We start from the raw sequence: 15,043 nt of genomic DNA on the forward strand, positions 1-15,043 counted from the left end.
TAATGTGCGGGCGCTAGCCCTGTGAGAACCCGCGCAAAACAGGAAAAATTGCAGAATTGAGGCAGAAAGTTTTGCGCGCCCTGTGCGCGACATGTGTGCGGGCGCACACCCACACCGCGCGGGCGCGCAGCCAGCAACACAGGCGCACAGACCCAAGCACAAGCCGCGCAACCCACAAATGCACGGGCGCGCAGCTACATTGCGCGGGCGCGCAGGCTGCTGCGAGGGAGCGCAGGCCGCTGCGAGGGCGCACAGACCACTGCGAGGGCGCACGCGCGGGTGCACAACTACCATGCGCGGGCGCACAGATCCTTGCGCGGGCGCACAGCGGGTCCTGTTCTGCGTTTATGCTCGATTCTTTATATATTGCGGGGCTTGTTTTGTACGGGGGATCTATTATGCTATTTTCTTAGTTAGTTTTAGGAGAGCTTCTCTCTCTTAGGGTTAGATTAGGAGTTTCTCTCTCTAGTTTAGGAGTAGTTTAGAGGGAGAAAACTTGGATTTTTCATGGAGTTTTTGGGATTTTGAAGAAGCAAATTTGTGGATTTTTCCTCTCATAAATTCAATGAGTCTTCCTAACTTTCTCTCACCTTTATTGCTTTTATTTATTATTGTTTTTGCTTATTTATTTGTTTATTTGAGTAGATTAATTAGTTTAGTTGTTTGATTCTTGCTTTTATTATTATTTTACCTTGTTTTCCATGTTTTTGTTCATTATGTTAGCTTAGATTTTGTTCTAGGGAAATGGATGAAGGTTATGTTAATTAATTTAATGATTGATTGTGGTTAGTATGAAATTGTTTCTTGATTATTTTGTATGGACGATGCTTTTATGGATTAGAATCTTTCTAGCTAATTGATTCTATGTTCTTAATTGTATTTTCAATCAATTGCGCGAGAGTGAGTTGGTTGAGAGCCCTAAATTCCTCCATACCTTTGCTAGGCTAGTTGCACGAGAGTGAATTAGTTTAGTAGGATTATTAACATGCTTAATTGTGCGAGAGTAAGTTAAATGTGTTAATCATTCCTAATCAAGGTCATCTTCATCTAATTGTATGATGTTATTGAATGCATTGATGTAATTGGATTCCACTTTCCCTAGTTTTAGTTGTTTGTTCTTAGTTGTGTTTATTTTAACCTCTCTCTATCTCACAAGCCTCCCTAGTAGTCTAATTAGCATAGATTGATACACTTAGTCCTTTTGGGTTCGACCCTTTACTTACCCCTATACTTGTATTAGGGTAGTTTAGGTTTTATAAATTTCTAATTTGATTAGGGGTAGTAGTCCCAACGACCTACTTAATCCCGCGATCAGTCTAGCATTCAATTCTAGCTGTAATTCTCTCTACCAAGGGTCTGAATTGAGCAACAATAAGTTTCTTGGAAGAAAGAGGGACCCTAAGATACCTAAAAGGAATGGAACCCCTAGCAACCCCCAAAATATCCTGCAAATTAGACATTTCATCCTCAAGAATGCCACAAAAATAGACCTCACTTTTACTAAGATTTGTAGCAAGGCCAGAAGCTTCGAAAAATTCCTGAAAAGCCTTATGATGTCATCTCTAGCAAACAACAACAAGTCATCAACAAACATCATGTGAGTAATACCAAGCTTCTCACATCTATGGTGAAAATTGAAGTTAGGAACAACAATCATTTCCTTCAAACACCTAGATAAGTATTCCATACAAAGGGCAAAAAGAAAAGGTGACATTGGATTACCTTGCCTCAAGCCTTTCTTAGCCTGAAAAGGCTTTAAGGGATAGCCATTAATCATAATAGAATAAGAGATAGAATAAACACAGGCCATAATCCAACTAACCATCTTAGCAGGAAACCCAAGTTCATCAAGAACAGTTCTTAAAAAAGACCACTCAACAGAGTCATAAGCCTTTCCGAGATCTATTTTAAGCATACACCTAGGAGTAATGAACCTGTGAGAGTAACCCTTAATTAGTTCAATAGCTAAAATAATATTTTCTCAAATATGCTTCCCTAGGATAAAACCTGCCTGAGCTTCATTAACAATAGTGCCAACAACTTTAGCAAGCCTGCTAGTGATGACTTTAGAAATCAATTTGTAGACCAAAGTGCAGCAAGCAATAGGTCTATATTCCTTAACATAAGAAGGATTTTGAACTTTAGGCACAAGAGTAACTGTAGTACAGTTTCAATGCTTGCAAAGCTTACCATGCTTAAAGAATTCCATAATTGCAGAATAGATATCAACTTTGATGATATGCCAGGCTTCTTTGAAGAAAACGGCAATAAAACCATCAATGCCTAGAGCTTTATCATTTCCAATCCCTACAAGAGCTTGATTAACCTCACTACAAGTAATTTCATCATTAAGGACCTCAATAGAGATTGCAGAAAGTTGCTTGCCCGATCTCATAGTCTGTAAGTCAACACCAGGAAGAGAAGAAGCATTGGAGCCTAATAACTCTTTATAAAAACCCACAATCTCATTAGAAACAAGATTAGGATCCTAAGCAAGATGTCAGCATCACTATAAATAGAATCAATTCTAATCCTGCTCTATTTATTCTTCATTACATTGAAAAAATAATGAGTATTTGCATCACCAAGTTTAATCCAGTCAACTCTAGATTTTTTCTTGTAAATCTATCTTTAATGTGCATCCAATGTTTCACTTGCTTCAAAGCATCAGCTTATTGAACATGAAGAACAGGATTAGCATAATCTAAAGCAAGCTTATCCTGAACAGTAACCAAATGAGACTAAGCCTGATCCACTCTTTCAGCAACTTAGCAAAATGCTTGATGTTAAGAGCTTTGAGACCCTGCTTATTTTCTTCAAGGTTCAGCCAGACATTCACCATAGTAGAACCATCATTACCCTTATTTTCAGCACTCTTCCACCACATTAGCAAAATCAGAATGTTCAGCTAAACAGTTCAAAATCTGAAAGACCTACCTCTGTCCTGCTTCCTTCTATGCACTTTAAATAAGATAGAACTAAGATTAGACAGGAGGGGAGGAAGATAAATAGCTTCAACTTAACTATAATCCTGCATCCAAGCTTGATTAACCAAGCCTCTATCAATTCTAGTAACAGTTCTATCATCACCATGACTTTTATTATTCCAAGAATAGAAGGCACCTTTGCGCTTAATTTCAATCAAGTCTAACTTGACAATGAACTCCTTAAAATGCTTCACCTTATAATTAGTAATAGGAAGGCCATTGAACCTGTCCTTAGAATGCAGAATAGTATTAAAATCTCCTGTTAGTAGCCAAGGAATAGTAATAGAACCCAAGGACTCAATACCATGCCAAAAGGGAACTCTATCATGAATAGAGTGCAATCCATAAACAAAGGTACAAGCAATCAAGTAATTATAATCTTTGGTACTGATTCCAGTATGAACATATTGTTCATGAACAACAATAACATTCATATTCACTTTCTCAGGCTGCCAACCAATCCATATTTTACCCCTAACATAAGCGGAATAATTACAAAACCAATTCCAAGCACTACCAAATTTCTTCGGAAAAACACCACATTTATGAACTTTAACTTTAGTCTTAAGAATGCCAATCACATCAACAGTTTGATCATCCTGCAGTTTCGTTACAGAAACTACTTTATTAGGGTCATTAAGACCCCTTATATTCCATGATAAAATAATCACGTTCCCAGAAGAGGATTACCATCACCCCCCAATAAGAATAGAGAACTCAGCACCATAAACATCTTCAATCAAAGCTGAGTAAGGATTTAAGCTAAAAACACCTAGCATAACATGAGCAGTACTATGTATGGCTTCTATGTTTCCTTCCTACAACTTTCCAATCTCTTTTAGAATTAGCTTGATGTGTAGTTGGAGCAGGAGTAATAACAGCAACACCATGAGCAGTCCCATTCTCACCAAAATTGGGAACAAGAACAGCAGCTACAGGTGCAACAGGAGCAGGAACATGTTGGGCCTTGAGAACCCAAACCTTGGTTTGTCTTTTAGGAGCATTCAGTTTCTTCTAAGCCTAAGTCTTAGGGTTGGTAGGAATGTTACAATCATGTCCTACTTTATCACACTTCTTGCAGAAATGGGGGGTCCGTTCAAAAACAATTTTTAGTTCAATAAGACTACCATCTGGACTCTCAACCCAGATATTCTTTGGAAAAGGTTTAGTTATATCTACTTCTATCAGCAATCTAGCAAAGGAAACCCTTAATTACTTAGAAGTACAATCATCAACACATAGAGGTACACCAATCACACTACCAATTCTACTCAAAGTATCCACCCCCCAGCAATTGAGAGGCAGGTTAGGCATTTTCACCCATAGGGGAACAACTGAGCACCTCAGCATGAAAATTAAATTTCTCAGACCAGGTTTGATAATAGCTACCTTCCCAAAGAACATATGAGGTCCAGCACTTAGAATGGTATTCATGTCATCAAAATTTTATAATTTAATCAGGAAATAACCTTCATCATACCAGAATATTTCAGGTTTCGCTATACTGCTCCAATTTCCAGAAATATACCTATGCACAGCAACAATCGTAGGGTAATAACCAATAATATAGAAAACAACTGATTTTTTCCATTTAAGGTTACCTTTCTAAAGTTCAGCACTCTGCAATTGTGCTACTATCTTGCCATCCTTGAGAATAGGGGCAACATTGTCAGCACAGATCCTTTTGCAGTGAGTTTTCCAGGCTTAGTCCATGCATTGGACTTCTGAGCTGCAGCAACCTGTTCAGGTTGGTCAGGAACTTCTTCATAATCAATCAATTCCTCTATTGCAGCAGTATTGGGTCTGGAATCCAATGAAATATTACCTTGAGGAACCCTAGGTACTGATTGATTGGAATTCCTTGAGATAAATCCAAAATTGAGAGCATTACTACTCATAGCCACTGCAACATAGGTTCTTATATCATCCACAACATTATTTCCAGTAGAAATCAATGGATCAGTAACCCTAGTTGTTGTTTCAATGGTTTTCTTCAAGTGATCAAGCCATATCGCTTGATGATGTTGCTCAAGAGCTATCAGATCTGCTCAGGTAATCATCCCAACTAAAGGATGAACCAAGTGAGGTGGAGGAGTGACCAGCTCTTAAAAATCATCAAAACCTTCCGGAAATTGCAGATGCGGATCCAGAAAAAACCATAAGCATTCAGCTGGATCAATCCATTATTCGAAGTTGTCAAGGAAGCTAGATCATCAATCCATTATTCAGTTGGATCAAACCACAGTCTGAGGTTGAGTATTGTGAGGTATGGGGGTGGATTGTTTCTTATTTCGGGCCATTGAAACCGATTAAGCTGAAGAAAAACCAGCCAAATCAAATCGCCATGGAAGGAGAGAGAAGAGAGAAAAGTCAAACCAAGTCAACACTCCAATCTAATGTGTAATAAATGTGTTCTATTTAGACCTGTTTATGAAATTGTTAAATAAAAATAGCATCTTTACCAATTTCAGGTCTGGACCTAAAAAACCGGAGCGGACCTAAAACCCAAAATCATGGATTTTTAAGGACCAGGACCGCACCTGAGTTCACCGGTCTGGTCCAAAGAGGTCTGATTCAGGTCGGTTTTTTCAGGTCCGGGCTAGTTTGTGTACACCCCTATCTAAGGTATATAATTAACTTTTTAAAGTTCAGGGGTATATGGTGAATAACAAAAAACATAGGAGTATATGGTTAAAGAACATATCTCATATATATATATATATATATATATATATATATATATATATATATATATATATATATATATATATATATATATATATATATATGTATATATATAGTTAAAGATCATGTGAGAACATTAGGCTAAAATGAGAACTAGAAACTAATCTTGAACCTTAGAACATTATATCGAACGGATAAGGTGTTCTCCATGCTCATTAATGACATTTTTGTAATTTCGCAACTTTTAAAAAATTTTAACTTTTAAGGCAATTTCTCTTACTTTATAGCTGATTTCATTTACTTTAACTAATTTTTCATTTACCTTTTAGAAATGAAACTAGAAACTAGTTTATAAAGTTGAAATATTACGAAAATGTCATTGATGATACGGGAAGCACGTTGACTGTCTGATTAACATAATATAAGGGTGTAGATTAGTTCTTAGTTCTCATTTTAACCTTAGTTGTCATTATAACTTGGTTCTCATTTATAATCTGGGCCCTTTGATCATTAGCATGTTTTGGTTTCTTATTATAACTTGATTCACATTTTAGCCTTATTATAAGATTAACAACCCCTTTTGCATTCTTCCCGCTCTTAAAGCACATAACATGCTAATATGGGCCAGCTCAACCTACGTGATTTCAGCCCAATAAGATGTTTCTTTGTACCTGTCAAAATAGTAAGATAAAATCATACTTTATACATCCAATACTTGAACGTTGTTCCCCTTAATCTAGTCCAAGTGATGTGAAAAATAATAATCTTATCTCCAAGATTAGTCTTTAGTGGGCAGCCATTCCAAAAACCCAAAAATAAATGGGTCTACATTGAAACGAGCCTTAACCTGTAAAACAAAACTAGTACAGGCCATTTAGATGTAATTAGTACGAATATAAGATTAGCATGTTTCAAAAGATGCAAATAGTTGAATTAGAGTTTACAACAAAATATACCAAATTGTTGATCCATGAGACCATGACACATACAACATTACTAGCTTAGGAAAACTGTAATCATCCCATCCCCCCTCCCCCCCCCCCCCCCCCCCCCCCCCCAGTTTTCTTTTTCCTTTTCAATCCCTTTATTTATAGTTACATTTTGTCAACCAAAAAAAAAAAAAAGCAGCATGAAGGTAAGTTTACCCAGCAAAAAAAAGAAAAAGAAAATGACACTGTTTGACCCTGCTATTACAGAGAGAAGACAAACACCGTCTATGTTTCTGGCTAGTCGAAGTAAAATCCACAATTCGATGTAAACTTCAATAGAAGTCGTCGAGGGTTAAATTGTCAACAGATCCGAAGTTGTCAAAGCCCTGGCCTCCCATCCTTGAGTAGTAGTTAGTAGTCGACCCACCAAGAAAATCGAAAGGGGAGTCATTTGCAATGCTGGTGGTGTCATAAACAAATGACATGCAAGCATTATTGTTATCCTCCATGTTTACTGCTGGGTCGTTATTCCAGCTCAATTGATTGTACCTGTTAATCTCGAAATTATTCACTTGAAAGTAATCAGTTACTGTATTAGTTGTATACTCGTTGTATATCTCCTGCGGTGAAGTATTCTTGGCCTGAATCACCTACATAAATTTGAAATTTCTAAGAGTTAAGTTGCAGTAACTAACAATGAGATAATATATATACAAATGCGAATAAATAAGAGGAGTTTAAACAAGTACTTACATAGTTAAGGTTAATAATGTCTTGGTAGACCATGATGAAGTCCCCAACCTGCAAGCGATGTGCAGTCACAAAGTCCCCTAGTACAAAACAGTACAGAATCAGTAAAAACCCGATGGATTGAGAAAGAATCAGGAAATAAACGATTTTCTTACCAGTGTTTTCTAGGACATACATCCGGCTGTTGTTGTTAGGCCAGAACCTGAATACGAAAGTTCCCAAGGGAAAAATAAATATACAAGTATATACAAATGGTGATGATAAAGAGAAAAAAAAAACACAGCAGGATGGTCATATTTAGCTTCTATCCAGATAGCAGTGCTATTTGAACAAATGTGACAACTACTCTGAATCGAGGTAGTATAAGGTCGTTCAGATCTTCAGATCAGTCTCAATACACAGCCAGCAGGTCTTATGATTTACAAAATACTTTATATAGTATTCCAGGTAATTTGATTATTGAGGTACCGTGGAACTCTTACAATTTAATTATGTTGCATAAAGTTCTATATCGGCTATTTATTAAAGAAAATCTTCTTCTGTAAAGTTTGTAGATGCAACATCTTGGAAATTTGATTTATAAGCTAGTGAGTTTTTGGTAAATAAAAACTTGACCCTGGGGGCCAATTACCATAGTGGAAATGTGATGAAGATGGAACGTACCTGTACTTGAAGTTCCACACATGCATCCCATCCATATCATCCATGCTGATGAAAATTCCCTCCTTAGTTTCTAGATGCGGGAGGTGAGACTCAGCAGCTTTCTGAATTAATTAAAACAAATCAGTGAGAGCAGATCGTTGTCGTATTTCATGATCACAACATAGTGTCAATGTATATATATAGTATCAGTATTCAGTATCATGATCACTACCTATAAGGGCTATAACCTATCGTGAATAAAATATAACTTAACACATTAAATTGTTGTATGAACTCAATGTATAAAATAAGGACTAAAGAATGAGCATGCTTCGAGCTAAGCACTAACAAAATTCCAAGTGCATAATTTAAAGTTGATGGCACAAACCTTCGGTAACACCATCCTCCTCAGAGTGCTTACATCACTATTCTGAAGCTGCTTCTGGAATAAAAACCTCAACCTCCTTGGATCAACAACCTGAAACTTTTGAAGGGGGGTGAACATTTGCACATAGCAAGCATCTGATAGCACATGAATCACTTATTCAAAAAGTACGAAGTATCATCAAGTAGAGATTGAGGATTAAGGTTGAAGAGGGTTCAACTCCCACTACATTATCTACCTCTAATGAGTTCATTAAGGAGTATTTCCATGTTTAAGACTTTATTATCAATTACTCCTTAATTAATTGTCCACCTTAATTATCCATCCGACAACCACCTTTATTATCTTGATGTGATACATGATTCATAGACTTAATTACCACCACTACCATCATTTGGTTTTGAATGCACTCCCATTCAAGAACATCACTTTTTTTTTTTTTTTTTTTTTTTTTTTTTTTTACAAAATTTCAATCCCTTTTAAGATATATAGAAGGATAATTGATCATTTGAAAGCTATTTGCCACTACTACAAAAAGGCATGAAGAAACCGGTCAATAACTCTAACAATTTGTTAGGTAATTACATAATTGCTATAAGGGATTTTTTTTTATATAATAAAGTAAAGGCTAGTTAGTTCAAACGCAAATTGTAAGACACGAGGAAGAATACTGTTTGTCGTTATTGTATTTTTTTTTTTTTTTTTTTTTTGTCGTTTCTATCCCTGCATATTTTCTATTCATAATTAATGTGCATGTTAGCTTATCGGTAAAATCTTGCCCTAGTTATGGGAACTCCAAATGGCACACTCTAGAATCGATCACTATGTAATTGATTTGCTTATAGATTAGTTATTATGATTAAGACATATAACACCAACCACAAGCACGTGTTATAACAATTACATAATTTGATTGCATATGTTTGGTATCATACCTTGCCTTACTAATAGGAATCATGCATACTAACAGGTATCATGTTTATCATTATTGTATTTGTATTTTTTGTCGTTCTCTGTCACTATATTTTTTCCATAATGTGCTTGTTAGCTTGTCGGTACAATCTTGCCCTAGTTCTCCAAATGGCACACTCTAGAATTGACTATATGATTGGTTTGCTTATTGATCCGTTATTATGTTTAGGACATATAACACCAACCACACGTGTTATTAGTTTATTACTATTATGTAATTTGATTGCTTATGTTTGGTATCATACCTTGTCATATTATTATGTTTGTCGTTATTGTATTTCTAATTTTTGTCGTTCTTTTTCCCTAGATTTTTTCTATTTGTATTCAATGTGCCTGTTAGCTTGTTAGTACAATCTTGCCCTAGTTTTAGGAGCTTCAGATGGTACACTTTAGAATTGACTAACTGATTAATTAGTTATATTGATTAGGGCATATAACGCCAATCACACGTGTTATTACTATTACATAATTTGATTGCTTATGCTCACAACGTTTCTCCTTCCCCAACCACACGTGCGTGTTAGTGTATATGTCCTTTATTGTGACGAGACACTAAAAACCTAGTTATGGAACTCAAACAAGTCATGTTCTCAAATCAACCATCAAGCTAACCATCTAATGAGAGTACACTTAACGATATAAGATTCACTTGTGGTCCCATTCCTCTAATTCAAGTATAGTTTGGTATTATCCATATTTGGTTACCTTTAATTAGATATCGACAACAAAATTGTGACGTACCAAAGCCAAAATGAGGCAAGACGAGGACGTACGTACACAACAAAAATAGTTTATTTAACCTTATTCAACCCATTAAAACTCTATATAAGATGATTTCATGTAATTGACAATTTTCAATGGTAACTTTTAACGTATCCTAACTTCATACTAGTAAGCTAGATGTACGGAAACACGTACACATCAACTACTATACACATAACAACAGTACCTAATTAAAAACATACACCTTACTTTACTATCAAGTCATAAAAATTAACTTATATTTAAAAAGATTCTGTTTGAATTAATTAATTAATCAAAAAAATAGTAGATGATATGTTAAGTAAAATGAAGTAAGCGAATAAGGGCAGAAGACAGTTGGAGAAGAGTTGAATGCTGAAGTATGAGCAATGCCAATTAAGCACTACCAAACAGGTTTCACCGTTTGGGGCCACCTATACTTGGACTCGTGCTACTTTTACATGGGGGATAGATGGACGAACCATTTTCTTTTTTTCTTTCTTTTTTATATTTAGCCACCTAGCTTTCATTTTACGTCATTTTGGTCAAAACCCTTGAATAATTGTAAGTATATACTCTCACCGTCCCAAATTACTTGCAACGGTTTGACTTTTTGTACTATTTATAAATCTCCCTTTGACCATTTTTTAAAAAAAACTATTATAGTGTAACTTTCACCAAAAAAAATCAAATTCTTTATTGATTAAAAGATTCTCTTTCATTTTCATGAATTTCTTTGAACTTTTGCTTTATTTTATTTTTTTTAATCAAAATTAATGTACTCTATTGGTGCTACTTTGACTATCTTTGATAATTTATTGTAATTAGTCATGTGAGATCTCTCTAAATTTTTCTTAATTTATACATTAATGCAGTCAAACTTTGATAAGTTTACTTATTGGTAAAAAGAGATACGGAGTATAATATGTTGAAATAATTAATACTTTATCAAGTGTGAAATGAAAATTGTTGTAACTAAAAAATACAGAGGGAAATTATTTGTTCATTTTGACCCAAATTGATTCACTTTTCTTATATTTATTTTTATCAAAGTTAATTGTGGGTAACTACTTACAAATTTTATTTTCTCTCTTTACTTTGAAGTAATTGATCACACGCTCTTTTAGACACATAATTTAATTATTTGTTGTAATTGAATGAGTTGTTTAAAGACAAAATTAGTAGCTTCATTTCATATTATGAGAAAATTGAACATGTGACATACAAAAGTAAGTGATGGGCCAAGTGAGGTGAGAAAAAACAATAGTGATAAGTCATATTCATATCAAAATGAGAAAGTGTGTTAATTATTCTTAAACAACTAAAAGAGGAAAGTATTTTGGTTATTCTTCTTAAATCAGTAGAACATTGTTAAAAATCAATTTTAATAAGGGGGTGTTTTGTATTAACAACATAAATGGAGTGGAAAGGATTTAAATAAATAGAAGAAAGCGTAATGATTAACGTTACTTTTATTAATTATATGTTTGGTATCTTAATGGAATGAAAACAATTGGAATAAATTGTGATTGAGTAAGAAAACATATTTTGTTTTCTCTAGATTGCCAAGGTTTGTTATCACTCTAGAAACGGTATTTATTACTTTTAACTAGAAATGGAAACATTTGAATTCGTTTCATACATCTAAAATTACATTTTAATAAAAACCATGAAGGATGAAAAAAAAATTGCAAACTGAAATCTATGGTTTTTGAGTTTGATAAATTTATTTTGAAGTGAAATTCAATCCAAAGGAAAATTTAATAAAATTAATTGTTTGATTTAAAAAAATGAAAAAAAAAAAACTTAGAAAGAACGATTTTTGAGAAGAAGAGGAAAAGATTGGAAAAGAGGAAAATGAATGGTTTATTTTTACTCCCTCCGTCCCTTTTTGATAGTCACTTATGGTAGAAAATCACGGGAATTAATAAACATAAATAAGAAGTAGCAAAAGCACATTAAAAAAATAAATTTACATTGGGTATACAAAAAAATTAGAGAGAGAAAGTAATTAAAATACATAGGAAAGTTAAATTTGCACAAATATTTTTTCAAATGGGAGAGAATTTTGGTAAAAAAAATAATATTAATGGTACTTGAAAAAAACAAATGTAACTAATATTTTGGGTCACCAAAAATGACATAAGGACAGAGGGAGTATTTTTTACAAGGATAATCTGACTATTAAAAAACATATAAATTGGTGGATCAACAAATCAGATCCCATTGACTGATTTGGCAAAATTGATTGCTGATTATTATTTTATTTTATTAAAAAAATTTTGAGGAAATTATTTTATTAACTTTAAAGACAACTAATTATGATTTGGTATTTATTGTATTTTATTTATTTAATTTTATGTTCCCCAACATACAAAATTAAAGTATGAAATTGAAGAGCCAAATCTAAAAGTACTAAAAACGGAAAGGAAAATAAGATAAACTTAATTTTATCTATTTTCAAAAAAAGGAAAAAAAATAAAATTCAACGGCTAGTGTACGGCGGTGCAGGGATCCGTAGCCAATCCCAAAAGAAGGCCAGGTAACGAAAAACACACACCTTAACTCGGTCCAAATCATCTGGGTCAACTCACTCACATATAATATATAAATAAATAAATAAAATTTAAAATAAAAAAAAAATAGGAAGAAAGAAGAGTAATCTTACACGTGCGGGAAGTGAGAGAGAAGTTGGCACGTGAGGGTTGGTAGAGGTAGAAGAAGAAGAAGCAAAAGGCAAGAGACTAACTGAGGATCTTCTTTGCCTTGCCATTCTTTTCTTCCTCTGAATTTTATTCTCCCCAAAACAGCCCCCTAAAACCGGCATCTTCGTCGACCGATTCGCCTCGTTCGAGTTGTTGAAAACTACGATCCCAGTATGTCCTCCAACTCCATTCGTCGCGCTTTCAGTTCCAGTTCCAGTCCCGAACCCGAGCGCCTCGTTATTCTGGCAACTCCTACCACTCTCTCTCTCCCCCATCATCATCAATTCATCATCATTTTCGATCAACAAATTGTTTTATTTTTATTTTATTTTAGGGTTTATTGTTTTGAGAGATTCTAGAGAGAATAAGAGAGAGAAAGAAGGTGCACTCTGAATGTCTATCTCACACTGACTCCACTGAAAAATGTGGAGAGCTCATCTCCTTTTTATTTATTCATTTTATTGTTACAAATATGATTTACTGCTATAAATAGCAATGTTCCAAAACTCAAAAATAATCCCAACAATAATAATTAAAACAAAAAACCCAAAAACAAAAATGAAAAGAAAAAAAAAAGGGAGTTTCTGAGTATAGGTTAAGGGTGACATTTGTAAAAAGGCAGTTGATCATAAGAGGGTAGTGATATTTCCAAGTAAAAATAGTTACTACTTTTGTTAAATGACTGAGCTGAGTATAGTGGAGTAAGCAACTAAAGTAAGGTTAAAAAATTAACCATGGTTAAAAAAGGGAAAGGGGCGGTGGGTGGGAGAGTGTAGAGATGACCAAAGAAAAAGAGACGAATGGTGAAACAAGGGAGAAGCTAACAGGTGTTGCAATTCTTCTGTTTTAACTCAAACCCCCCCTCCCCCCAACTGAATTCAATGGCGCTTATTATTTTTTATTTATTTATATTATTAATTTCACTTTTTGTTTTTATTTTTGTTATTGATTTTGATTTAATTAAATGCAATAAAATAAAAATGATGAAGAATCCAGAAATAGCGGGTGAAGGAGGGGGGAGGTATTACTTGATGAAAGAGAGAGTGAGAGAGAGAAAGCGGGAGGAGGTAGAAGAGAAGGGTTTTGAAATTTTTTTGGATAGAATGAGAAGAAGCTAAGAAAGGTGACAAGGAAAATTTGTAACTGAATTCTACGTTTTGTCGCGCGTAACTAAGGTCACCCACGTCATTTGCTAACGGTGCTATTTTATACTTCACTCTGTAGTATCCAAACGTGTCAATTTGAGTGTTTGGGTTAGGTTTGATTAGATTAAACTTGGTCTTTAAAACTTAAATTACGTTAAATTATTGTCTTCATACAAGTTAAAATTTGAATTTGTTTTTTTCGAATTGGTTGGTCAAATCAGTATTTGACACAATTGTGTATGTATGTTATGTGCTACTCTTCTTGTGGAGGACTTCTTGGACTTACTTAGGATTTCTTGTATGAGTTACGACTACTCATCATTATTATTATTACTTGTTGAGTTTGTATTACAATATTTTGGATTTTGTGTAAAAAACTTGGATTTAATGGATTTTACATTAATTATAAAAATTAGTGGGAAGAAAATTGAAGCAAGTTACTTCAATTCCAATGTGAACATAATTATATGGAGATCAAAGGGGATTTTTTTTTTGGATTTTAAGGATAAAGACACTATTAAATTGTATCCTCAAAGTTTAGTTATAGTCCAGTTTTTTCGGGTTAAATGTTTGAAAATATTAGGAGAGAAGCAAAGTAATCTTCAATATTCATCCCAAGCACGAATAGGTGAAGGAATCCGCGCTCTAGAATTACTTGCTAAGTTCGCTGAGTTCTGTTTTAAATTTATTTGGATTACATGTAACAACTTATATTTACATTTAATGACTTACAAATACTCCTTCCGTCTCCATTCGATTGTCACTTTTGTCATTTTGAATGCCCTAAATATTTGTCACATTTCACATTTTTAGATTAAATAATACACATTAAATTACAATTTTAACCTCATAATGTTTTGTCCTTATTATGAGAGCTTCCTATTTTACCCTCATAATTTTTGCCATCTTTAATTAATGGCCCCCCTTTGGAATTTGTAACTATGACTTTCTCTCTTTATCAAACAATTTTAGCTTAGTCATCAATATATGTAGTGTAATTCCATTGGATGATGTTATTATTTCTTGTAATGTTATTGGTTAAAAATAAATCACATGGATTATTAACGTGGTCCTTAATTTTCATTGGTTGTTTAAAAAATCA

General features: G+C 34.1%; 2 protein-coding genes across 2 annotated transcripts; both read right to left on the reverse strand.

Annotated features, from left to right (window-relative positions):
* Positions 1-1,316: 1,316 nt before the first annotated feature.
* On the reverse strand, positions 1,317-6,546 carry LOC145565301 (uncharacterized). Its single transcript, XM_081625350.1, has 10 exons — positions 6,540-6,546; positions 4,653-5,031; positions 4,457-4,515; positions 3,810-3,919; positions 3,053-3,586; positions 2,191-2,488; positions 2,008-2,139; positions 1,823-1,902; positions 1,496-1,744; positions 1,317-1,445 (listed from the first exon to the last, which is right to left on the reverse strand). The coding sequence occupies exons 1-10, from the start codon at positions 6,544-6,546 to the stop codon at positions 1,317-1,319; spliced, it is 1,977 nt and encodes a 658-aa protein (XP_081481476.1).
* Positions 6,547-6,787: 241 nt separating this feature from the next.
* On the reverse strand, positions 6,788-13,011 carry LOC145564011 (B3 domain-containing transcription factor FUS3-like). The gene is made up of 6 exons (XM_081624381.1): positions 12,760-13,011; positions 8,382-8,471; positions 8,015-8,115; positions 7,507-7,553; positions 7,355-7,431; positions 6,788-7,251 (listed from the first exon to the last, which is right to left on the reverse strand). Exons 1-6 carry the CDS (start codon positions 12,916-12,918, stop codon positions 6,934-6,936), a joined length of 792 nt encoding a protein of 263 aa, XP_081480507.1. The 5' UTR covers positions 12,919-13,011; the 3' UTR covers positions 6,788-6,933.
* Positions 13,012-15,043: the final 2,032 nt, after the last annotated feature.

This window comes from Chenopodium album, chromosome 10, assembly GCF_948465745.1.
Source record: "Chenopodium album chromosome 10, dcCheAlbu1.1, whole genome shotgun sequence".
In the NCBI taxonomy this organism is placed as follows: Eukaryota; Viridiplantae; Streptophyta; class Magnoliopsida; order Caryophyllales; family Amaranthaceae; genus Chenopodium; species Chenopodium album.

Coding starts and splice junctions, on each gene's coding strand:
- LOC145565301 (XM_081625350.1), bottom strand. Junction 2,140..2,190: donor TATGGAATTCTTTAAGCATG/GTAAGCTTTGCA, acceptor TTGTGCCTAAAG/TTCAAAATCCTTCTTATGTT. Junction 1,446..1,495: donor TGCTACAAATCTTAGTAAAA/GTGAGGTCTATT, acceptor TCTAATTTGCAG/GATATTTTGGGGGTTGCTAG.
- LOC145564011 (XM_081624381.1), bottom strand. CDS start 12,918: ATGCCGGTTTTAGGGGGCTGTTTTGGGGAGAATAAAATTCAGAGGAAG. Junction 8,472..12,759: donor CTCTCTCACTTCCCGCACGT/GTAAGATTACTC, acceptor CAAAAGTTTCAG/GTTGTTGATCCAAGGAGGTT. Junction 7,432..7,506: donor GTATGTCCTAGAAAACACTG/GTAAGAAAATCG, acceptor GTTTTGTACTAG/GGGACTTTGTGACTGCACAT.